General features: G+C 34.0%; 1 protein-coding gene across 39 annotated transcripts in view; it reads right to left on the bottom strand.

The window, feature by feature from the left end:
- Positions 1-24,556, bottom strand: part of SLMAP (sarcolemma associated protein) — a 118,812-nt gene that overhangs the window by 43,808 nt on the left and 50,448 nt on the right. For 14 of the 39 annotated variants that reach the window (XM_074313170.1, XM_019724167.2, XM_019724164.2 and 11 more), the window contains 10 exons: positions 18,387-18,459; positions 14,578-14,614; positions 12,805-12,867; positions 8,312-8,407; positions 7,982-8,053; positions 6,571-6,711; positions 5,485-5,622; positions 4,225-4,393; positions 4,087-4,137; positions 3,545-3,595 (listed from right to left, as the gene is read on the bottom strand). In XM_074313170.1, the coding sequence (XP_074169271.1) occupies positions 3,545-3,595; positions 4,087-4,137; positions 4,225-4,393; positions 5,485-5,622; positions 6,571-6,711; positions 7,982-8,053; positions 8,312-8,407; positions 12,805-12,867; positions 14,578-14,614; positions 18,387-18,409 (841 nt within the window). In that variant the 5' untranslated portion in view covers positions 18,410-18,459. The remainder of the gene's footprint in view (positions 1-3,544; positions 3,596-4,086; positions 4,138-4,224; positions 4,394-5,484; positions 5,623-6,570; positions 6,712-7,981; positions 8,054-8,311; positions 8,408-12,804; positions 12,868-14,577; positions 14,615-18,386; positions 18,460-24,556) is intronic. The other 25 variants (XM_019724173.2, XM_074313164.1, XM_019724180.2 and 22 more) reach the window with 3 other exon arrangements.

Raw genomic sequence — 24,556 nt, 5'->3', positions numbered from 1 at the left:
TTACATATTTGTATCTTTCAAAACCACGAAACAGACTTTGGAATCTCAAGTGTTAAAAAAATACTCCATGATGACTATCTGGAAACACTTAAACCTGTCAAATTTTAAACCTGTCAAAGAGGACAATGAGTTAGTACCACTCTGACTGTAAAAGCCTTTTTTTCTCTTCTCCATTTCAACCCACTTCACCCCTCCTCATCTGAACTTTGCTTGAAAGGCAGGCATCTACTCTGACCGCTCCTCAACCTCTCTTGGCGTCCTTACTGACAGCCTTTTTTACCTTCATACTCAAATCTGTCATTATCCTTTATTTAGTTACATGTGTACAGAGCCTGCAGTCTACTGTCACCATCAGTAAAGACAAAAACATGGGGAAAAAGGTGGATAAAAACTCATGTTTTAGAGACCAATGCATTACATACTTAGAATAGATACAATATAGCCCCAAATAGGGGGGAAAAAAAGGCTAACTGCAATAAAAATATGAAATTAAACAAAAAAATTTAATATATAGCTTTTGCCAATTGGAACCCAAAACCCAAAACAGGAGCCCTCAGTTAAATGGTAATTACCAAGGTAAAAAGTTGTTTAACATAAATTCCATTTAAGCTATGACATTTTCATAACTCAAACTATACAAACATCACTGTTAAATATGAAAACTCATTTGAAACCAAATTTTAACCTAATTAAAGGACTTGATAAAACTTATTTGAAACCAAATTTCAGGCTATCACAGGACTTTAGATGACATTTATTAATGTGGGACATGCCAACATCACTCAACAAGCCCAAAATCACCCTTTTATCTACTCTGATTTTAATATCTGGACACTACATTAAAATATTTACTATACTACTTTAGATACAATGCAAGATTACTATAAAAGATGCCTTCCACAAAGGCATCTAAGACACAGGACAGAAAAGTCTTTCAGATAATATATGTAAAGAATTTGGATCATGACACTTTTAATATTCCATTACTTGAATTCTGGCCCTTGGGAACTCACTTTGCCAAAACTATAAAAGATGTCACTGCAAAAGGAATCTGATACTTATGTGGGGGAATAGCGTGCCTATGATACTCAATAGGGTTGTAGGAAATGTGAGGAAAAAGATACAGAAACATAACAAAGAGCCACAACAATTAAAATTTGTTTTATTTATACATATGAGTTTCCTATGAATTTTGATTTTCTATACCTGTGTTGTCCAATACAGTAAGCATGAACCACATATGGCTACTAAGCTCTTAAAAAGTGAGATGTGCTAAGTGTAAAATAAATATACATGGATTTCAAAGACTTGCTAAGGAAAAAAGAATGTGAAATACTTCATTTACAATCATTTAATATTGACTACATGTTAAAACAATATTTTGGATATAGTGGATTAAATGATTAAAATAAATTATTAAAATTTTACCTATTTCTTTTTATATTTCTAATGTAGTGACCAAAAAATTTAAAATTATATATGTTGTTCTCATACTATTTCTATTAGAGGACACTTTTCTATATCCTATAAGATATATTCAAATTACACTTATTAGATAAGATACAAAAAAAAATTACAGTCAAACCTGTGCTTACAGGAGTTATGTTAGATTTAAATAATTTCAAAAATGGGGTTTATTGGAGAAGTTTAATCTTAACATCTCCAGACATTTTTGAAATATTCTCTTACAACTATACTCGGTTCTTTTTCTACTAATTAAATAATAATTTTAGTTAAAATCATATCTGAAAACCCATTATGGCTATGGACTTTGGTAATAGTGGAACAGTTGATAATTGGTTTGTTATTATGCCACAATAACAAATGATTCAGAATAGATCCATCTTATTCCAAAATCCACTCTGTAACTAAATCTAGTATAAAGAAGCTTTTGTGCCTATGTAGATATTTACCACTCAGTTTCTTTAAAGATATTCTATTAGTCACTCTCACACTACTCAATTTATCACCACTAAAAAAATACAGACCAGCAAAGGAAAAATAATTATAGCAAGGAGTGCCTTAAAGTACCCAAAATATCTTATTTAGTCTTAAATCAAGCAGTGTCTACAACTATTCTCATATATATCTATTAGAACTGGCAAAATATTTTAAGCAGTAATTTGACAACTCTAAATAGGATAAAGATGGTTCAGTATATAGAAAAAGATTCTCTTAACTGAAGCAATAGCATATTTCCAGCTTGAGTTAACATTAACATTAATGTATGCTCAAAACAAAAGGGTGATAGATTTGAATAAAAAGTGTACATGCCAGAAAGACAAAAAAGTCAAAATATAACAACAGAAAACTTAAATTCATTTAAGGATGACAAGCTTTTAGAAGATAAGGATTAAGACATTTTATATATGTATGCTACATATATTTAATAAACAGAAATTAGTAATATTGGTACAATGAATATAAACTACACCTTTAAAAATTCTGAAATTGAAACTCAAACTGGAATTTAAAATGTCAATATATTTTACTATACATATATAGACTAGTCAAATAACAATGGTTAATGAAACTTTTAAAAAATTTAGTTTCAAATTTTATTATACATTCAGTATTAGGTCTTGACCTTGCAGCTTATATATGTATGACTACCTGAGCCTATTTTGCCAGTACTTGATTAAAAACAAACCAACCAAACAAAAACAAAACAAAAAAAGTACCTCCTAACTGTATCAGAGTTTGGTTGCTGCTCAAGAACTATAAAGATATCCAGTGATACATGGAAAAAATATTTAATAAGAAGTTCTGGGTATTGACCTTGATATCTTCCACTAACTTCTGTATAAAAACTGAGAAGAGAGGCACACAGATTTGCAAACACGGAAAACAGTTTTATTCATTCTGTACTTTAAGCATTTAATGCAGAATCTGGCACATAGCTAGTGCTCAATTAATATTGGATGGATGGGGAGGGGACGGGTGTGTAGGGATCTTTGTGACTGAAGGCATTTAGAAGCCATTGGGTAAAAAGTACCCCATGCAGTAGTAAGAAAACCAATAGTGGCTATATATAGATTTTTGGCAAGAGATAACCTCAGCTATCCAGAAGGAAGAGTTATAGTACCAAGAACTAATAATTGATTTTTCAGATGGCAGAAATCACTGACCCTGTTTTCTCTGATCTATGAAACAGATGGATAAGAAAGCAGTTTCTGACAAGTTCAAGGGCTCAGTGGGCTGTTAAGTAAACTCATGGGCAGGAAACAAATATTAAAAACTGGGGCCAATTATTCCCAGGAAGCATTACTTGATAGAAGAAAATTATAGTATAGTTCTTTGAAAAATATAGTGGGGGAAAAGCTATATGATTTTCTTATTATTTGAATAATTGGAATTTCCATCTAACCAAGGATATCTAACCATAGATATAACATTGAGAATTACAAAACAAAGGGATCCAATGGTCTATGAACAGCATGTTTTTCATTCAAAACACTTAAAACCTTAAAACCCTGACCTCTCTATTCTGCTTAAATAGTAAAAGGATATCATGAAAGAAAAATATTTAAGTTTTTTACGCTACCTTTTTCTGTGTTCCCATTTATTTTAGGTAAGAAGTCATCAACTTGTATTCCTAGGATTAAGACAGTGTATCATTGCCTGATCAAAGAAAGTATTACTTTAAAACTGGTCTCAAGTGTAACAATGGCATTTTGTACTCCTACTTAACATTGACTGTATACAACACTTTAAATTTATTTTTACAAGGGTTCAACTTGTCACGTTCAATCAATTCAGAGACAAGACTACAGCTGCTACAACAGTAGCCTTCCAATGAACCTCAAAAAAAAAAAAGTATCCTGCTGTTCATGTATTTTTCTAATTTAAATATCTCTGTAGAATGTCTCAGATGCAGAAATTTCATTCATCTCAAGGACTAAACAATGGTGCCCACTGGTGGTAATCAAACATATTTTCAAAGGGAATTTTCTGAAAGTGTAAATACTTTCTACCTAATATGTAAAACATTACTCTTAAAGTAAATAAGTACCCAATATGAGGTAGTAAACATCATAAGTTTAATGATAAAGTTCAGCTTTAAATAAGAAATTTGATGACACCTACCTAAGCTGCTGCATTCTTTAAGAGTTTTCTCCTGAAGATGTTCTAACCGTACTGTAAATAAAAGTCCAAGAAAAAGGTATTTCACAGATAAAAAGAAAAAAAATCAAGTCAAATCAATTTCTGGATTAGCTAACTTACCTTGTAAAGCTGTTAGCCTTTCATTGGTGAAGTCATTATCAGCTTGCAAAGCTTCTATTTTTGCCTGGAGCTCCTGTTCTTTTTCTTCCATTTCATCTATTTTATGTTGTAATTCTTTTTTCTCAGCTTGTCCTTTCTGTTGGATTTCCTCTTGTTTTCCTTCTGCAACCTGTTGAGAAAGAAATAGACAATTCAGTTATTTAATAAAACCTGACCTTGTTTTAAGAGGCCTAAAGCAGGACTGTTTTTATTCATGAAACTTCTAAGAGGGAGATGTAATATTATAGAACATATTTGTAAATATCAAAATGATGTCAAAAGTGATCTGCACTGGGTCATGCCTCCATATCACCTCAGAGAGAAGAACTTGGAACAAGCAAGCAGGCTCAATACACACCGAGATAAAGCAGTCATAATGAAAGATGCCACATTTTCAAAAAGGGAAATAAGGTTTTCCTCTGAAATTACTATTGTTTCAATTCATTTTTTAAGTTTTAAAATGTAACTTATTCTGAAATTTTTAAAAAAATTACATTTAGCGAAAGGAATGATGGTTTATAAGCACTTTTCAAAACGACTTCATTTTAACAAGACCTTTAAAACTACTATAGGTTAACCAACCACACAGAGGGGAAGAATGCTCTCGTCTTTTCTAACAAATGTGTATCTTCTAGCTACTCAATCTATGATTTGAATTATATAAAGATGGGTCTTCACAAACTCAGTTATAACATTTGAAAGGACCAACTTGTCATTACCTATGGTCTGGTCTGTCCTTATCCTAAACGTCCTGTAGCTACAGGGAGCTGCAGCTGAAGCAGAATCAACAGCATCCCTGGAGGCTCCAGGGCTCCAGCAGACCACTTCAACGTTCCTTCCTTTGGGGCTTGTTCCCGCACTAACATAGCTGGGCCCTGATTTGGGGACTGCCTAAAGCTAAGTAGATTCACATTTTATAAAAGTATGAATATCTTGGGTTTTGCTGATTTTCATCTACTTCCTATTATATATCAAAAGATGCCTATTGTCAAGTACTGACTATTTCCACCCAGAGGAAATATGTCAGCTTTTATAGACTCTCAACTATTTATGGCAATGGGGTTTGGGCTAAATGGAATACAAGCACCTTATTTTTACTATAAATTTCAACCATTTCCAAATTTTACATCAACAATTATTTGGCAATACCTAAACTCTTAAGCTATCCAGTATGTTAGGGACAATTAACTTAATATACTTTCAGGTTGAGTAAATACATACCTTTAATTTATCAGATAAATCCTTAATCTCATTAACTGCTCCATTATATTTATTGGCTAATTCTCTTAATTCTTCCTGAGTCCGTTCATTCATTTCTTTCAGGTGGGTACATTCATCTTCTGTATTACTCAGACTTCGCTGCAATTCAAGTTTACAGACAATTGATTGAGAATAAATACACATTCTAAATTCAATTTATAAAAAGTGTAACTCTATGGGCTGTTCTAAATCAACATCTGCCCTGGACTTCATATAAGTCTGAGTTAAATAACAAAAGGATTTCAATTTACTTCAGGTATATGCTAAAACAGAAAATACAACTAAGAATTCAAAACAAAACAAAGAAAAACAGCGACACGGCGGAGAGGATGCTTCCTTTATATAATTACACTTTTAAAAGTCCATTGAGTACGACTTTCATTTAGTCTTGAAAATATTTTAAGCCTGTTCATTCTTGAAAGTAAGTTTAATAATATGCAGCAATCAATTTAATAAGAAAATTATGAGCAAGCAATTTTCTTTCCTTACATGTCAAATTAATGACATGACAGTGAATCAGTCACTATGGGATGGGGCTATTATAAAAACTATCCTTATACTAAGGTATGTTTACAACTTAGTTTACAATGAAGATTTTAATTAAATCTAGGAACAGATAACTTCTGTAATTTTGCATTGGAGGATGGGTAAAGTATGAACAATTGGCGTAAATTCTCTGCCTTATACTAACTATCCTCAACTGGAAGAAAAGCAAAATTAGGTGACAGATCAATTCCCTGGTGCATATTACAGTCCACTCTGTGGAGGAGGAATCCTAAGCAGAGTACAAATATTAAGATTCTCTGATTATTAGGCTTTTATTTCTTCAATCACCGACTAGGGATTCTAAGTACTAGAACTCACATGGTTATGCTGAGAATTCCTGACAATGAAAAAGCATACTGATCCTTCCCACCTGATAGACAGGAAGTATTTCCTGTATTTTCTATACAATAATATCCAAGTTCAAAATGTCCTAAAATGTTAGCAATTTCAGGCTAAAATTTTAAAATCATACTATATATAATATTTATTAGACTGAAATACCTCAACTTCTGAAAGTTTTCTGACCACTTCAATTTTCTCCTGAAGAACCCGCCTCAGGGACTCTTTGGCTGTCGTCTCATAGTTGTGTTTATCTTCCTGTAATGCTATGAGCTCCTTCCGTAAACTATCTTCTGTTTGATTCTAGGATTAAATATTTATAATTATAGCCAAGTTATTTTTTAAAATGTACTTACCATTTGAAAAAAAATAACACATTATGAACTCTTTGAATTCTATATTAAGATAACTCCAAACACAAATGATGTTGGCCCTGTATTAATTGAAGCTGTATTTAAAAGGTGCATTAGTAAATTATGCCTTCACAAATAATTCACACTTCCAATAGAAAGAAAAAAAAAAATCAAAGGAAATTGAGAATTTCTCCCAAATATACAAAATTAATTAAAAACTCTTCTATTTTTCATATGCTCTGTAAGCCACAATACTTAACATTTGTGGGCAAAAATAATCTATTACTTTCAAAGGGCCCAAGCATTTTAAAACAATGGTTAAACCAAAAGGCGTAAGAACACCATGGGGAAAAAATTGATTCCAAGTCTGAGGCAGGAAATGTACAAGACAAGCCTGGAACATCTTGCCTGATAAGACAGCAGGAAGCTATCAAAGTCAGCTAGGGTTCTATTAAAAGGGGTCAGGTGCCAACAGGAAGAAGTTCCCATGGATCAAAGATGGGGTAATCTAAGTATCAATAAGAAAAACAAATGTAATAGGTCAAAACACATCAAAAATATTTAATTGTAAGTTGGGGAAAAAACAGTCTACGGTTGTTCTTTGGTGGATGAGAAAGAACCAATTCAATATTTTGAAATTTAGTGAATAAAGGGAGAAAATCACTAATCCTAATTTTCCTAAAGAAAATGTACCTCAAGGTAACCAAATAGTTTATGAGAAGTTTCTCTTTATAGAAGTAATCCAGCTAATAAATTAAGGAATGATAGAATTACAACATCACCATTTTTGCAACCCTTAATAAAGTAATGGATCTAGGCAAAAATCATCAACAATTACTAATATCTCAAAAGAAAGAAAACTAGACATCATGGTGCCTCCTGGTGAAAGTACACAATACCACCCATGAAGTGTGTTATAAAAAAAAATTGAACCTAAATCAGATCAAATCTCTAGATCAAACTACCAATTTATGGTGTGGGATGGAGAACTAGAAGAATGTTTATAAATAACAATCCAGATTTGAGAGACAAAGAGTTGCACACGGGTATTCACAATACAATTCTTTCTACTAATGATTGAAATCTCCCATTATGACAAAAATTCAAAAGAATGGTAAAAATGTATAAATGTTTTTGCATGTACTCAAAATGACAGTCAAAGAAATGAAGCTACATAAAAAAACTGCATTTTTCTTCATGTACTTGAGATTAATACCTACTTTGGAGCATGCTTGTAATTGGTTTCCCATAACTTCTAACCGTGATAAGAGTCTATCTTCATCTATTAAAGCCTGTTGAAGAAAAATTAAACATAAATAAAAATCTTAGAGTAAATAACATATATCAAAAAGGTTGCTACGGCTAAAAAAAAGATAGAAAATCATAAAACTGACTAACATCCAGTATAAAATGCTAAATTTTCAATATTTGTTCATTAGGAAATAACTTTGCCTTCGTTTGCTACAAAATTTTAGTTTTAGTTGAATCAACATGTAAAGGATATCAAACTATGCTTAAATGCTTCTTAAATATAAAGGCAACTGGAATACCTGCCAACTGGTATCGGAAGCCTCTTGGGTGATGGCTAGTAGCCGCTGAAGCGTGGCTAACTTCTGTTCCAACATCTGTTCCCGATGTAAGGCCTCCTAATATTACAAATCACAGAAGAGATTCTAATGAATTCAGCATGATTCCTTTGAAGAGTAATCAATTTTTAGCACATTCTGAAAATATTCTCATATTACATCCCACTTTGTATCTTACTTTCAAACTTGATAAATCTAGTTTGTAAAAATATATATAGGCCACATCATTTCAACCTCATTTCTTGGGCTGTAAGTACTTCTGTTAGGGGTGTTCTAGCTGCAACGTCCCCTATAACAGAAAACATGTCACCTTGTTTCCTTTTTACGCATAATTCACAAGAGTTAAAAAAAACAACAAAGCCTACAGTAGAAGAATCCAACAAATGTTTTTTAACCCTGCATTTTATAGAAATCAATCAATCTCAGAACAAACTCATTCCAAATTGAGCCCAAACAATCTGGTCAGTAGCAAATACATCTTGATGGCTTAGCTGCATGGGTATGAAAGCTAAAATAAAAACATCACTTAATTTTTCCTTTTTAAAATATTATATATATAAACGTATATACATTTTTTTTAAAAAGAGAGACTGCTTCATTCACAAAGCCTTTCAAGTGTTCTGATTCGCTCTGGGAGTGTATACTACTTAGCAGGAATTGAATATGCCAAAAGTAAATAAGAGTTCACCAACTGCTGGTTCAGGGTAATTAAGGGGTCAGAGTTATGTAACTACTTGGCAGCTGCCAAGGAATATTTTTATAGAGAAAAACTTTGGCAAGTAAAGCCTTATCTCTCTAGGTCACTTATTAATATTTGATAGCTGTCAAGAGGCTCTCCTTCACTGGAAGTCAAGGTGAAAATGCTCACACGGCCTTCAGTTGTGGTTTTGGCACATCTTTACATTTCTTTCTTCTACTTCTGTCATTATCTAAAGAAGAACACTTACTACACTAATACCTATGAGCCACTTCAACAAAGAAGTATATGCCTCAAACACAGTACTTGAGATTTAAAGCATGCACTTACTGCTCTCCACATCCTTGATAAATAATGATTAGGGAAAATCTGTTCTAATTAGAGTTGGAGGTACTGTTTTTTAATATAACTCTAAAAGTATAGATTAGGAATCTAATAAAAGCCATACTGCCTCAGAACCCACATTAAAATACAGCTTATACTTACAAGAGACTAGTTGTCAAGTTTATTTTAAACTTCTAGAATATTCCTAATATTTAGAAAATTACACTCATGCTGCAAAAAGTTTTATTTAAAAACAAACCATGCAATAACCATTACTTCCACTAGATGGTGTAATTTCACTTTTTTTTACTCAATTCCACTTAGGGTTTCATAACTCCATGAACCACATCTTAACAGAAATCTAATACTTCCAGGAATGGGTTTTTAGTTCTAAGGCATGAAATGCATCTATCACAGTTTTTATTCAGAAGATTTACAATTTACATTAGAACTTTATCCATTCAAAAAGATGTATACAGAGAAGACAATGCAGTATAATTTTCTCTCAAAGAATGAAAAAGAACAATGAAAGATTATGCCTACTATGAATATTCAAAGAATTGACAAGAAAGTCAGAAAGCGCACTGGAGTAAGTCAGATGGGTGATAGATTCATAGTCCATACACACTAGTAACTACAGTATATAGCCTTGGGAAATGAGCCCCATATTCTCTTATGAAAAATGAAGGTTAGACTAAATTAATCTCAAAGTTTATCTCCACCTCTAAATATAAGAGATCTAGGTCAATTAATGTGCTTTCCTAGTGAATGGTAAACAACTACTAACATTTACGGCATACATTCCATGGACAAAGCACTGTTGTGTTTGACACATATTAATTCATTTATTCTTCACAGCTCTGTGAGGTAAGTATTATGACTATATCCATATTACAGATGAGGAAAATGAGGCACAAAAGGGTCAGAAGTTAAAGCCACAGATCAAGTCTAGAGAATTATGGCTCGAGTCTTTGCTTTTAAACATTCTACTAAACTGCAAGTATATAAAGCTGCTTTACTATGCACCATTACATTATGCCCCGTGGAAGATTAAGATCTGATTAATGCACGGATCATTTTTTGTTTATTTTCACAGATGTGTACATTCTTAACTGAGGTAGAACTGCTTTTACTGAACGATTACTATGAAAGAATGTAGGGACCCAGGATCACTGGTTTGGCCCTATAGTTTTAAATAAAAGGCAACTGAAGACCTACACGTATAAAATGACTCACCCAAGGTCACAAAACTCATTTGAGCAGCAGAGCGAAGATAAAAACCTCAACTTCTAAATTTCTGATTCAGGGTTTCCTTAACCATGCTCCCTCACCAGAATAATAATCATAATCCAACCCAAATCTATCAAAACCAGAAAAACAAAAACAAAAACATTTGTTTCCGTATTCGAGATCTGTACGGCCCTTTAAGCATGGTATTAATTTCCAGTCCAAGGATCCATCCTATCAAGAAATCTTTTCATAGATCCAACAGCACAGCATAGTCAGTCAGAGACTCTGCAGTCTAACTGGGTTCAGATTCCAGCTGTACCACATACTACGTGTGATAGTGTATAAATCATTTAACCTTCCTGTCCCTCAGTTATTCCATCTGTAAAAATGAGAATAAAATACATACCTTATAGAATTGTTGTGAGGATTAAATGAATTAATATAGGTAAAGTGCTAGGCTAGAAACTGGGCATATAACAAGTGCTATTTAATTATTTGCTAATCCTATCATAGTAAGCAACCAAAATCTCTCCAGGTTTAATTTTATTTAAAAGTCATCTACAGATAAACAAGTATTTTTGAACTTCCTCATATATGAAGGAAAAAAACTTTTCTTGTACAGAATCTTGTTTTCTCTAGCCTTAACAATCCTGATTTTTTTTATCCTTTCTTCATAAGACCTATTTTTAATCCTTTTATTATTTTGAAAAGATATTTTGTACTTGTATCCAACCAATATTTCTTTAGCTTGTATTTGTTTTCTTTTTTTTTTATGATTTCACTTATATGTAGAATCTAAAGAACAAAATAAATAAACAAACAAAACAGAAACAAACTCATAGATACAGAAAACATTTTGATGGTAGCCAGCTGGGAGGGGTTTTGGGGTGGGTGAAAAAGGAGAAGGGATTAAGAAGTACAAATTGGTAGTTACAAAAGAGTGATGGGGATGTAAAGTATAGCATTAGGAATACAATCAATATATTGTAATAACTATGTATGGTGTCAGATGGGTACTAGATTCATCAGGGTGATCACTTCATAAATTATACAAATGTCTAATCATTATGTTGAACACCTGAGAGTAATAAAACATTTTATGTCAACTGTAATTATTAAAAAATAAAAATTTTTAAATTTAAAAAAGTAGTTCATGATATAGATATGGAAGAATTTCTTTTATAGTAAGTTGAACATGTGAAATTGTCATTTTAGTCAATCAAAAATATTTCGGTATCAGCAATTTCACGTTTCAATATACTACAAGGGGATTCCCTGCAAGTAATCAGAGATCAATATAGAGGGAGAGACAAGGTGAAGAGCCTGAGCGGGTGGTCCATGTCATAATCCAGAGAGAGCTGTACTAGAGCAGACCTCACATGGTCCGAATATTCAACAGAGTGGTGGTGATACCTCTATTGATTACAGGATGAAGTCTGAATTCTCTACCCTTTTGGAAAGACACCTTTTGACTGGTATGTATGCTTTGCTCTCTAGACTCTAAGAAAGGTCATAAAAAGTTCGATTGATTTTAGCACACATTAAACATGGCTTGAAACAAATCTGAATATTCCATGTAGTTGAATCCTTGATTCGTGTCTACTTGGGGATGGGGGTGGGGGGGCGAGTTAAGGCCTGCATACAAATTATATAAATTAGTATGGATCTAGGTCCTTCTATTAACCCTCAACTTCTTGTTTATTTCACCAAGTTCTTATTACACATTACAGTTATTTTATTGGTCTGTTTTCTATTTAATTTACTTTCTATATAGATAGTAGCTGCATGAGACTAAATCTATAGTCAGTCTTGTACACTAATCTAACCCCAGTAACTAGTAATATGCCTGCCGTTCAATAAATATTTGATGAATGGATAATTGAATGAATAAATTCTTTTTAATAGCTACATAGTATCACATTGCAGGGATGTGTCATAATTTATGTAACTCATCCCAATGGATAGATACTAAGTCATTTCACTTTATATACTATTATAAACAGTGCTACAATAAACAGTGTGTGTGTGTGTGTGTGTGTGTGTGTGTGTGATTACTTCCCTATGATATATATTTTTTTCTTTAAATTAAAGTTTATTGGGGTGACAATTGTTAGTAATAGCCTGTATCTGTGAACTAGCAAAACCAAAAATCTAAGTTGTTTAATTTTGCTTTTAAAGACTAAGAATTTTTAAGATCTACTTTTACCTGTAGATATTGAGAAAGCTGGAATAATTCCTGAGAGTACATACTTGGAGTGTTAGCAGCAACCTAGAAACAAAATGACATGTCAATAGTCACCCAAAATATTTATAGAAAACATTAAAGCCAAACCAAGTCCTTGAAATGCCTATTTACTGAAATACGCAAAATAAAAAATTAGTTCTCAAATTAACCAATCCCTTCAGTTTTAAAAATATTTCTGTCCCATGTCTAGAATTTGTAAATGGTATATTATGTGACCAGTTTGAGATTTATAAGCAGAGTGATGCAACAAGTGCTACTCATGAAAACATTCCTTAATAAACCAAAACACAAATTGATAGCACAAAGGCTATACAGTCTTTCCTTAATCCAGAAATAATACCTCCTAAATCAACAGATCTACATTGTCTCCCTTTCAAATTTATATTTAAATAGTTCTTCAATATGTCAACAAGTCACAATTCACTTAGAAGTAGCCATCTTCAAATGGTATTTGTATGTGGGGCAGTGGGGAGAGGCAGGACATGAAATATAACACTGTGTCCAACGGCCAGGGGCAATGAAAATAGTTTTGTCCTTTTTTCCCCCCTTTCAACTATAGGTAGGTTTTAAGAAGAAAAAGATAGGAAATAATGGTGTTTAAACATTACAAATCATAGTCAAATGCTTAGACCTCAAGAGTACAGAACAAGTACCTTTTATAAGGGGTGGAATATAAAACCATGGTATTAAAAAAGAAAAAAGAAAAAAACAAAAACAAACAAAAACCAACAACAACGAAAAGAAGGGCACTAATAGGGTGCTGTACATTTACCCACATCCTCAACACTATCAAGCCTTGTAACGTAACGTATTCATGATCACATCATTACTGTTAGTTACTAATGATCATTAATAGCATCATTCTTGATCAAGCTCAGAAAGCATATCTTTATTAATATGCTAACTAGAAGACAGAGAGGTGGCATTATTTTTTAGTTAGTCCTCAATCAGCAAGGCCATCATTCACTTCTGAAATAATTCTTGGTATTGCTGAAGTTGATGATTAACCATTTTTACTTCTAAAAACAGAGAACTTCAGTTTTAAGCAGGCTTTCATTCTTTTTGCAAATGGAAGGAAAAAAGGTAAAATATTTTCCCCAATACTTCAGTTACTGTGCTAAGAAAACTCAACATCCACATTAATGTCAAAAGATACAAAAGTTGTTTGGTTTTTGTTTGTTTGCTTGTTTGCTATTTAGCAATGATATCTATGGTTTAATACACCATTATTTTTGAACAAAAGAAAAATATTTTCTAACAAGTAATTATTGCAAAGTTTCTGACGAAATCTGGCTAAAACTGATCTGCAAGGACAATAAAAGAGCAATTTGTATAAGCCCATACTTCTGGGATATTTCCATGTGTCAGTATATGTTGAATGAACTATCTGGGCAGAAAGCTTTAATAAACATTTCTAGACAGAACTGTAATCCAGAATAAACAGTAGTAACTAAAGACTTCTTACCTCTGGTTGGGCACAAAACAAGTTCTCCTAGTCTACACAGTCAGCCATTTACTTGTGGTAACAAAGGCTTTTTCCTAAGAAACATTCATCTTAAATTCTCCAGATACTGAAGATCAGAGGACCACAGTAACTATATAGCTATATGAACTCCACAGATTTTGTTACAAAAGAGAAATAATTTTCAAGATAAAGCATATTAAAAATAAACAAACATTTTCCAAAGCCACATAGCTCAGTTAGTTTGAAAAAAATAATCATTAACAACTTACTTTGTCAACAGGACTTGGTAATGGAGCATGGATGACACTGAAAAATAAAATTTAGAATTTTTATCTAATTTCCTGACAATAGAGGAAATGGTATGACGGTACCAGAATAGCTTAAACCCCAAAGTTGATATATAATTGCCTTCACATAATTCAAACAATGTGAATTACTTTCCAATCCTTCATAAGTGTATAGAATTCTTAGAAAACAAGGTAATAAACATATAAATCTACCTTTTACACATATTTCTAAAAACAAATTCAAAATCCAAAATGTATTAAATGCCCTTTTAAGGATCCATTACTTAGTATGGGCTATAGTGAATTACTTAGTTGTAAGAACTTCTACACGGAAAAGAAGCACTCCTTAAATTATCCATTTTCAATTTCAGAATATGTTAATTAAGATCTTTTAAAATTAAATATTCCTATACAGAAAGTCTTAAAAAGCAAAGTTCTACTGGAAAGAATGTATGATTTGGAAACTTGTTCTTGTGGAGAACTTTAGCTGATCAAAACAGTAGTACGACTCTTCTCCCCCCAGCCACTTCACAACTAACAACTGAAAGCTTAGATGTAGGTATGAAACTAAACTCAGTGTATCACTTTAAAACCAAACAGTAAACAGATAGTACTAATTTGTACTAACTGTCTTTTGGCCTTTTGAAGCACTACTGCCAGAGAGGCAGGGTAGTACAACAGCTAAGCATGCAGGCTCAGAAGCTATACTGACTGGGTCTAAATTCTGGTTCTACTTACCAGTTGTGTAATTTTGGGCAAGTTACCTAATCATAGGTCTCAGCTTCCTCATCCACAAAATGGGAATAATCATAAAACCAATCCCCTAGGGTTATCGTGAGTATTAAATGTGTTAATATAAATAGTTTAAAACAGTACCTAGGCCATAGTAGCACCTGATCGCTACTACCACTCCCATGAGAACACAGCAGCTAAGAAAGCTAGGGTTCCTACCTTACAATTCCCTGTAAGATACTGCATGTGGGTTGGGGATGAATAGAGGGAGTGAAAATCAAAGATGTCACCTATGTCCCCTACCAGTTGCTAATCACACCATATCCTAAAGGTCACTCTGGCGATGGTCAGCTTGAAGGTTGACTGGGTATAGTTCCCAGATTCAACTGGTTAAGCATGCATAAGCTGCTAAGAAACTCATCTTGCAGGACTTAATATTTAGAATGACAGTTCTGATCTCACTGTAGTAACTGCAAACATACTAAGACCTGTTCCAATTCAATTAATCACAAATACACCAGAATGCTGAGTAAAACAGAATATTAAGTAGCAGCACCTACCGCCCTTCTGAGCACCCCTGATATCCTGTAGAGACTTCCACTGAGACCATATAACCCTTTACTTCTTTGATTTCATGCCTGTGTTCCCCAGCACAGACCAATTCACCTCTGCATCCCCAGAACCTATCACAAGGCCCTAACACAGCTGGTGTTTGCCTAAATGAAGGTTTACAAAATTATGTACAACTTCAGTTTTTCTTGTCTACCCCATAGAAATGGAACAGGCATTTTAAACACAAGTTTCTTTTTCTTGACTATACAAGTTAATACATATTTATTATGGAAAATGTGTGAAGTAAAGCATGGGGAAATAAATAAAAATTAGCCAATGCCAGTACCCAGAGAAAACCATTTTGCTTACATATGCTTTTATCTGCAGATATGCACATATAGGGAAATGAACTTAAAGTCTAAATAGAATCAAATGGTATTAATGAAGTTTTTTTTTTAAAATCCAGTTTTCTCACTGACCCAAGTACAAAATTTTCTGTTCTTAGGAAAATTTGGTTAACAAACAAAAGGCTATAAAAATCCAGCAAAACATTCCATAAGTGATGTATATTTGTATTTTACAAAAACTGTCTTGGGTATATTTTGTTTTAATTATGGAAAAAGGTCATATGTAACAAGGAACATAGAAAAGGAAAATTGTTATTTAGTATTACGGTGGTGGGGTTTGTTTCTTATCATTTTAGAATGATTTGTACAATATAATAAAAGTTAAAGAAAAAAAGTCAACTTTTTGAGAATTAATTACTGAATATCTTAAACATATTAAATGCTATGTATATAATGTACCTTAAATTTTAAGCATTCTGGCATACCTAAATGCATCTTGATTGCTAAAAAATATTAGATTATAATACAGAAACATCATGTGCTTATTATATGCCAGGTATTACACCAAGCTCTTTTAGTGCACAATCTTACTTAATCCGCCTCATAAAATTCCTGTACAACAGGTACTATTACTATCTTCATTTTCAACTGAGAAAAGGGAGGTCTGATCAAGTCACGAAACAGGTGGAGTCAGGCTTTGAACTGGACTATCCACCTCTAAAACCATTTTGATCTTCCTCCAGCTCTAGAGACTTGCCTGTTCAAAATTCATTTTATCCAGAAAGTCAGCCAGATTATATACAAAGAAACTGGCAAAGTAAATTCTAAATAATGCCAACTAATATTTAAACACATAAGGAAAACCAAACAATGAGAAGGAAACAGGGGCAAAGATGAAAAGCATTAGGGAAACAAGAGGGATAGAGACACAATTCACTGATACAAGACTTAGAAAAAATTCACATGCCCTCCTCGGTGAAACCTGAGAACACAGATGACCCTTTATGTAACTGCTCAAAGCTTTTGACTCCATGAAAGAAAAATTTCATTATCAAATGCAAACACCAAGGTCTTTAAGAAGCCATACTTCATTAGTTGATTGATAGTTACTCTTACTTTTTAAATCTTAACTCTTGACTCATCAAAGCTGAAACACATTAAAGTTCCCAAAATTAATTTTATTTTTAATAACTAAACAATAATTTAGAATAGGAAACATTAATGTTTCAAATTTAGAATGTTTTAAAATGTCTACTTCGCTGCAGCTATCCTTGAAGCTGAAAAAAAAATGGTAGCTTCTAACTGAAGCATAATATATAATAATTCCATTGAAAGCATAATCATAGTAATTGGAGGGCCTCCCTTTGCTTTTTTTTCTTCTCTCTTTCCTACTCACTACTCTATTTGCCTTCAACTTATTGCTTCTCTCAACCAACCACTCTCAGACTTTTTTCTCTGCTTTTGAAAAATAGAAAATATTATGCTTGGTACAGAAACAAGCTTCTTGCATAATCAAGGTTTCCCTCAAAATAAAAAAAAAATACTGAAGTTTAAAGACTGTTTAGCTCCCTTCAACACTTCATAATAATAATCTGTGAAAAGCACAAATGAAAATGTACTTATGTTGACATTTTAACATTTACATTTTGACTAATCTTTCCCTTTCGAGTTTGCCTTCCCAAAGTGGTCTTTCTACTGCTTCATAAAAAAATTTACAGCGTTGGAAAAATCCCTTCAGAAACTCCCACCAAAATATGCTACCAATTACATCAACATCCTCAAGGTCCCGTAAGACAGTGACACTAGCATGAACCTCAGAGGCGATCATAGTCTAAGAAGTCCTACATTAAATGCAGATAAAAATGAATAGTTATCACTCACTGATAACTTATATACCCCAAATAGTTTGGAAAACAATTACCCATCAAAATATAAACTGTAAAGTTAAATTTGGAAACAAAATAACCTGTGCCTCCATTATTATTTACTAGAATTATAACTAATATGAAAAGCAATTAAACTGAAGTGTATTATATTCCAAAGTACTACATGAATTTTCGAACATTATTAGAATAATCTGAAGTATTAACAGTACACCATCATCTAGAATATTATTAACCAAGGTAATACAAAAACTTCACAGCACTACATTATACTCACTCTGAGCGGAGTCGGGCTTCCATACCATCTGGTAGAAAAAGTTTTATTGTGGAAACAATACACCCATGGGTAACTGGTTAAAACAAACAAATAAGATGGATAAAATAATTGTTTAAAAATATATATTTTCATACCTCTCACATCTAAACATGTATTTTATTCTTATATGTAATGACTTCTGGGAAAGAAAATAAATCTGGTGGTTTAATGACAATATTCATTCCCCTGGAGAAACTCATCCTTATCCATAATGAATCACAATTACAAGGTCAAATTACAGACAGAATTGTTTCAAAGTGTCCTAACCTCCAATGCTATATAACAATAAAAAAAGGTCAACTGAATATATGGAAATACAACTGAGGGGAGAAAAAGCACTTTCTCCCCTATCTGCCTGTATCAAACTTAAGCCCAGCTATTTCCCAGTTTAACAATTAGCCCTTATACCTAAAATTCCCAACCTGTAACTCCTACCCACACCTCTCAAAACTCTGAAGTTCTGCATAATACAGCATGGACTATGCCATTCAATTCCCGGAGTGAGAAAATGAGACTTCTGACAAGTGAAATTGCTTCCACAACTCTCTGCTGTTAAGTATCAGAGCTGTTTGCTAGAATTCAAGTCTGAGGTTTCCATTTTAAAATCTTGGTTTTGTTTTCTTGGTGGTTGTTTCTTCTTCCAACACGAAACATCTTGATGTAAAATTACACCAGTCGCTATGTAGACAACGTCTTACTGTTGTTGCTTCTTACTTCCTCCTTGAACTTCTGAAGATATCAACGGACAAAACCCCCCAAAAGGAGCACCTGTACAGAGAGCTTCTCTTTGTGTGTGGGTTTCACAGAAAAATAAATTGGCCGGGGGGCTGGTTTAAAGGTTGACAGTTTTTTATTTCTCTACTCTTCAGATATTACATCTGCCAGGGTTCAAAGAGTTAATTTATTTAGGTTACCAAACTCTAATTAAAAGTTAGTGCAGGGCGATAAAAGTAAACTATATCATGATTAACAGAGTGGTGGTTATGTGACTCTATATTTGTCAAAACTCACTGAATTATACATGTAAAGTTGTATGTAAATTATATCTCAAAAAAACTGATTTTAAAGAATAGAGCTAATGCACTAATAGGAGGGTAACTTACTAAGTACTCAGGACCATGAATCAGATGGTATTATAAATATGAAGTAATATCATTACTCTGTCTTCTGGAAATGCACATGAAATTTAAGTGATTTAGCACAGTTTACTCAATATTAATTTTCATTAACTAATTTAGTACATGAAAAGTGCTAACACAGATCAAGAACCATCCATGGGACAGTCTTCTAAACTCTCTCCCTAACACAACAATTATGGCCATGAACCACTGGGTTCCTTCCTTCCTTTCAGGCCTCATCCTCCATCCTGCTACCACAAATACCCTTACAAAACCAAAGCTACCTGCATCGCCAAGTATCTTACTTTTCACAACCCCACGCCTTTTCTACAAGCTGTCCTCTCCATCAGTGATGTCCGTTATCCCCTGGCCTGCATGACCTTATCCTCCAGGCTCAGACTTCCCGCTTCTTTCACCAAAGCTCAGTATCTGAGGTAGGTGTCCACAGAGCTTCCCATGTCTACTTATTATAACACTAAGCACACTGTGTTTTGAATATTTATCATTTATACAACCATTGTCTCACCAATTAGATTCAAGTCTTTGAGGGCAGCAAGGATTGGTTGTTTCTGGTACAAAGCAGGCTTTTAAAAATGTTTATCGACTATGTCAAAGAACCTCTCTGACAAATATTTTATAGCTTCCATTACTCAGGGGTGAAGATGTCTCTTACTTTGAGAATGATGGGGTTCATCTCCACTTACAAGAACCACCTAACTCCCCCCTTTACAGTTCCCCAGAGATTTACTATAAACAGGCTACAATAAATACAGGAGCATAATGCAAGAAGATCCAGCAATATTGACACTTTACCAATATATTTAAATTGATAATAAAGTTGTTTTTTAAAGAAATGGGTATAGCGACTTACAGTGCCAAGCTGACAACCTGTGATGTTACATCGGCATTTCTGTTGCTCAGATATATGTATCATCCAGAAGCCCAGCAACGGGACTCACGTGCAGCCTGTGAGATGCACCCAGGACTAATAGTGACTGGGCAATGCAGGGTTCCTATGTTACTGAAGGCAGTTAAAGACCACGTCTAACTGACTACACTGACGGTCTAGGCTAACCAACCCTGCCTTCGAAAGGGTCTTGGGACAACTAGATGCACAGAAATGTCAGTTAACTCTTTAATGCGCAACAGGCAAGTATTTAAAGCAACCATGATGAAAACATTTTGTTTTAAAACTTGTATGAATCAATTCTATATAGCAGCACTTCCCAAAATGGATTCCTAGCAGGTGTTAACAAAAAAGAATTTGGGGATCAGATGAGTTTAGAAAATACTTGGTTAAAAGAGTTTGAAAGGGGAAAAAAGCAAAAAAACAAAAGATATTTAAAAAAAAGAGGTTGGAAGAGTTTTAAATTTCTTAATCCAAAGATTTTCTCTGAGCTTAATGGACTTTCTGTCTATCATGATGCATTTTTCAAACTTATTTGATCACTGAGCATCCCTGACCCCTTTTTAGTTAACACTTAAATGGGAACTATGTAATTATGGTATTATATATATGTATATGGTATATATAGTATTATGAAGAAGATTCTTTGAAAAATGCTCTCAAAATTTACCCAGAAACATTATTACTGCATTTCTAAGATTCAAAGACAAATTGATTGTAAAACATAGGCTACATGCAAATTTCCGAACTGTTAAAACATGAAAAACAGGTATGTCTGAATCAGGGCAACACGGTATCTGTGGAAGAAAAATCTGCAATTACCTGCTATAGTGATGAGATTGTTGAAAATCAGAATTAAGACTACACAAGCTGTGTGGGGTTTTTCTCTGTTATCTTACACAGATTATTTATTTTGCTTTTGAGTTATATGTTTACTTTATGATATGCAGTCCACCTTGCCTATTGCCTCTTCACACAAACACCACTTAAAGGACCCATGTTCACTTTGATATATTTAAAATCTGTTTAAGGCCCTCGACTGGAGACTAAAACCTCTGAAGCATGTTGTAGTCTATCTCCATTCCTGCGCCGCGTAGGAAGGTCAACACAATCCATACTTGAGGAGTTTGAAGGATCTCTTGAAATGATTGGCAATAACAGGAAATACAACGAGTAAGACCATAAAAGCTCAAGAAACATTTAAAAAGCCAAAACCTAAATGAGGGGTGTTAACATTTCCCTTAGAGGTGTTAATAATTCTCCAAACTGGGGAATTATTTGCTTAATTGCCTTTTGACTGCAATCTAAGATAAAAGAGTTACTGAACTTTTACTCCGGAATTTTTGCTTCATAAAGCTTCTGGTTCAAAGACTTTTTTTTTTTTTTTTATGTTAGAAAAGAGGCAGGGACAATTAGCTGAAAAGATAAGTACTCTTTTAATTCTAAAAAATATTTTTTGGATTGATATTGTATCATTCTGTCTTCATTTGTGAACAGGAGTTCAGTAATAAAAAACTTTATCTCAAAACTTTATAGGAAAAGTAACAACAATGCTTTATTCTTTCTCTTTATTTACCTGTTTTCAGAATGATAAATGGGTTTCCTAAGTTCTTCCAAAGACGATCAAATCTTTTTATTTTTTTAGAATCTTTGTAAGTTTGTGGATTTAAACAAATTGGATATATTTCAATCTACTGCTGTTATTATTTGATGTTCAAATTGTCCCATCTTTGATCACCCAGAACTCCATGTTAATTCCTGAGTCCTTCTGACAGAACCCCAGCAGCCTTAGATAACTTCATTGCTTTCTGGTATGACAAAATCTTCTAGGCTCAATTTGTACATTTTCTACCGTAGACCCAGAATCAGTTACTATCTCTCCCAGGAATCCTGTTTCTATCTATTTATTTGGTGGGAGGTGTCCTTTCTCTAGGTATGTGGATTCAGTTACCACTTTCTCTAGCATACTGTGGAGTGATATTGATTCTTGGCTTATTTTTTGACTCATCATGAGGAGTTAATAGTTCTTTGGCTTTACTTGGTCACTTAATATTCATTGAGAACCTGCTGGCAACAAAGCAGTATGTTGGGAATGATGGGAAAAAACAAGATGATTATGACTAGGTCCTTGTTCTTGAGATTTCAATTTAGTTTGTAGCGAGAACTGAAAATATCTAATACAACAAAAGGGGGAAATTTTCACAAATGCTATAAGAGATACAAAACACTGTGGGAATTTGGAATGGACAAGGGCAGGAGAAGGATTTATGAAAAGTGTAAAGAAAAAGGAATAGGATTTCAAAAGCTGAAAATAGAAGGAAAGGCACAGAAAATGGCATGAGCAAAGAAAGAGAAAAAGAAGGATGAGAGTGCACATCTAAGGAGGGCCGCTGGAGGAGACTGATTTGGCAAGTGGCAGTGCTAGGATTCAAAAGAATCTTTTCCATATGCCATCTTACCTCTGCATAATCTAGTTTAATAGCTTAACATATATTAAGGAAGTAATGGGAAATAAAATCAAAAGGTTGAATTGAGTGCACATTTTTGAGGTCCTCAAGTGTACCATGAAGCATTTCAGACTTAATTCTGCAATATGCCCAGTCACTAAGGCTTCTGAAAGCAGAATGACATAAACAGGTCTGTAACAGAAGAATATTCCGGGGGCAGTGAGCTGACAGAGTATGGTGGCCAGAAGTGGAGAGCTACTGTAACACTCTAGGTTGGCAACAGGAACAACTAGCAGTCGCAGAGAAAAAGGGCAAATGGTCTAGATGACACAACTGCTAGAGGTAAGAAAGAGACAGCATTCCGAAAAGATGCCAAGATTCTGAGCTAGAGTGTTTGGGAGAATGATGTTCGGGAGAATGACAGACAGGTAAAGGAGCCGGAGACTGAAGGCTACTGAGAAAGAAGGGCAAACTTAATGGCCGAAAAAAAGGTGATAGAAACGACTGGCAAGGATTTTAGTAATAATAAAAGCTCGTGGCTCTGAGCTGAGCAAGTAATGCTCTTCCAGTGTTCGCACTGAACATTGTGCCACATTGTGAACACTGAACACTGCACCAAAAACCTTGTGATGTAATATCATGAGTCCCATTTCATAAGAGGAGGAAATAAATGCTTAGGCCAGTTAAGGTCACGTAATTGAGTCACAGCAGAATAAAAAAGGCAGTGGGTAACAAGAAGGTTGCCAATTCCCAATTCTCATCTTAGGAGGAAGGGTGTCAAAGTCTTAGTTAAGATGGTAGAAAGAACTTTTGTAAAATGGTGGGTGAAGAGTCATAGCACATTTTAAAATTTATTCAACCAATATTAGTGCCAGGCTGAGTGTGGAGTTTCTACAATGGAGACACACATTGCCTGCTCTCAGGTTACAGGTTAATGAGGGAGACAAACACACAGAGCAGACGAGTGCCGCATGCAACAGGGACGTGGGGGTGGGGGGCACCTTTTCCAGCTTAGGAAGGTTTCTAGGCGAAGGAAGGAAAAAGTGTGTGTGATGGCCTGAAGGCCAGAAAAGGCAAGGTCTAGTGTGGGGAGTACAAGTCATTCAGTGCAGCTGGAGCATAAAGCAAAAGTCTATTGCTCGTAATAGACCCTTTGTTCCTAGGGGCTTAACCTAGGAACAGATATTGGTGAAGTGGACCTGAGCTGATGAGCTGATTGGAGTTACATGTGAAGTTTATAGAACTAACTGGTCCCAAACTTTGCAACCAGAGGGTTACTGTAATGCTGTGCAACCCAGAAAACTGTCTGAGAAGTTGTAGGTTTGGGAACAAAGTAGTGCGCAGCAGTTGGTTTATTAAGGCTCCCATTCCAGGAGGCTCTGATAGGTTGGCTTTCTCTCTCCCTCCCTTCCTTTAAAAAAAAAAAAAATCTATTAGAACGCCATCCTATATGTTTACAATGATTATTTTTATCTACAGAGGTTATTAGTACAGTGCTAACCGGTGACTTTTCTCCCTGGGGCCACAATATATGGAAAGCCAAATATCAAAATCAGCTTGTTTTCAAGCTGGGAATGGAAGAGACACTAACATGAACTGGTATGTTCAATAACATCAGGCTTCAGGCTCGTATCACCTTTTAACAAAATCCCGATTGCA

Source organism: Rhinolophus sinicus, linkage group LG10 (assembly GCF_036562045.2).
Source record: "Rhinolophus sinicus isolate RSC01 linkage group LG10, ASM3656204v1, whole genome shotgun sequence".
NCBI classification, from domain to species: domain Eukaryota; kingdom Metazoa; phylum Chordata; class Mammalia; order Chiroptera; family Rhinolophidae; genus Rhinolophus; species Rhinolophus sinicus.
Note: the sequence above shows the minus strand (reverse complement) of the source record. Positions and strands in the feature narration are given on the sequence as shown.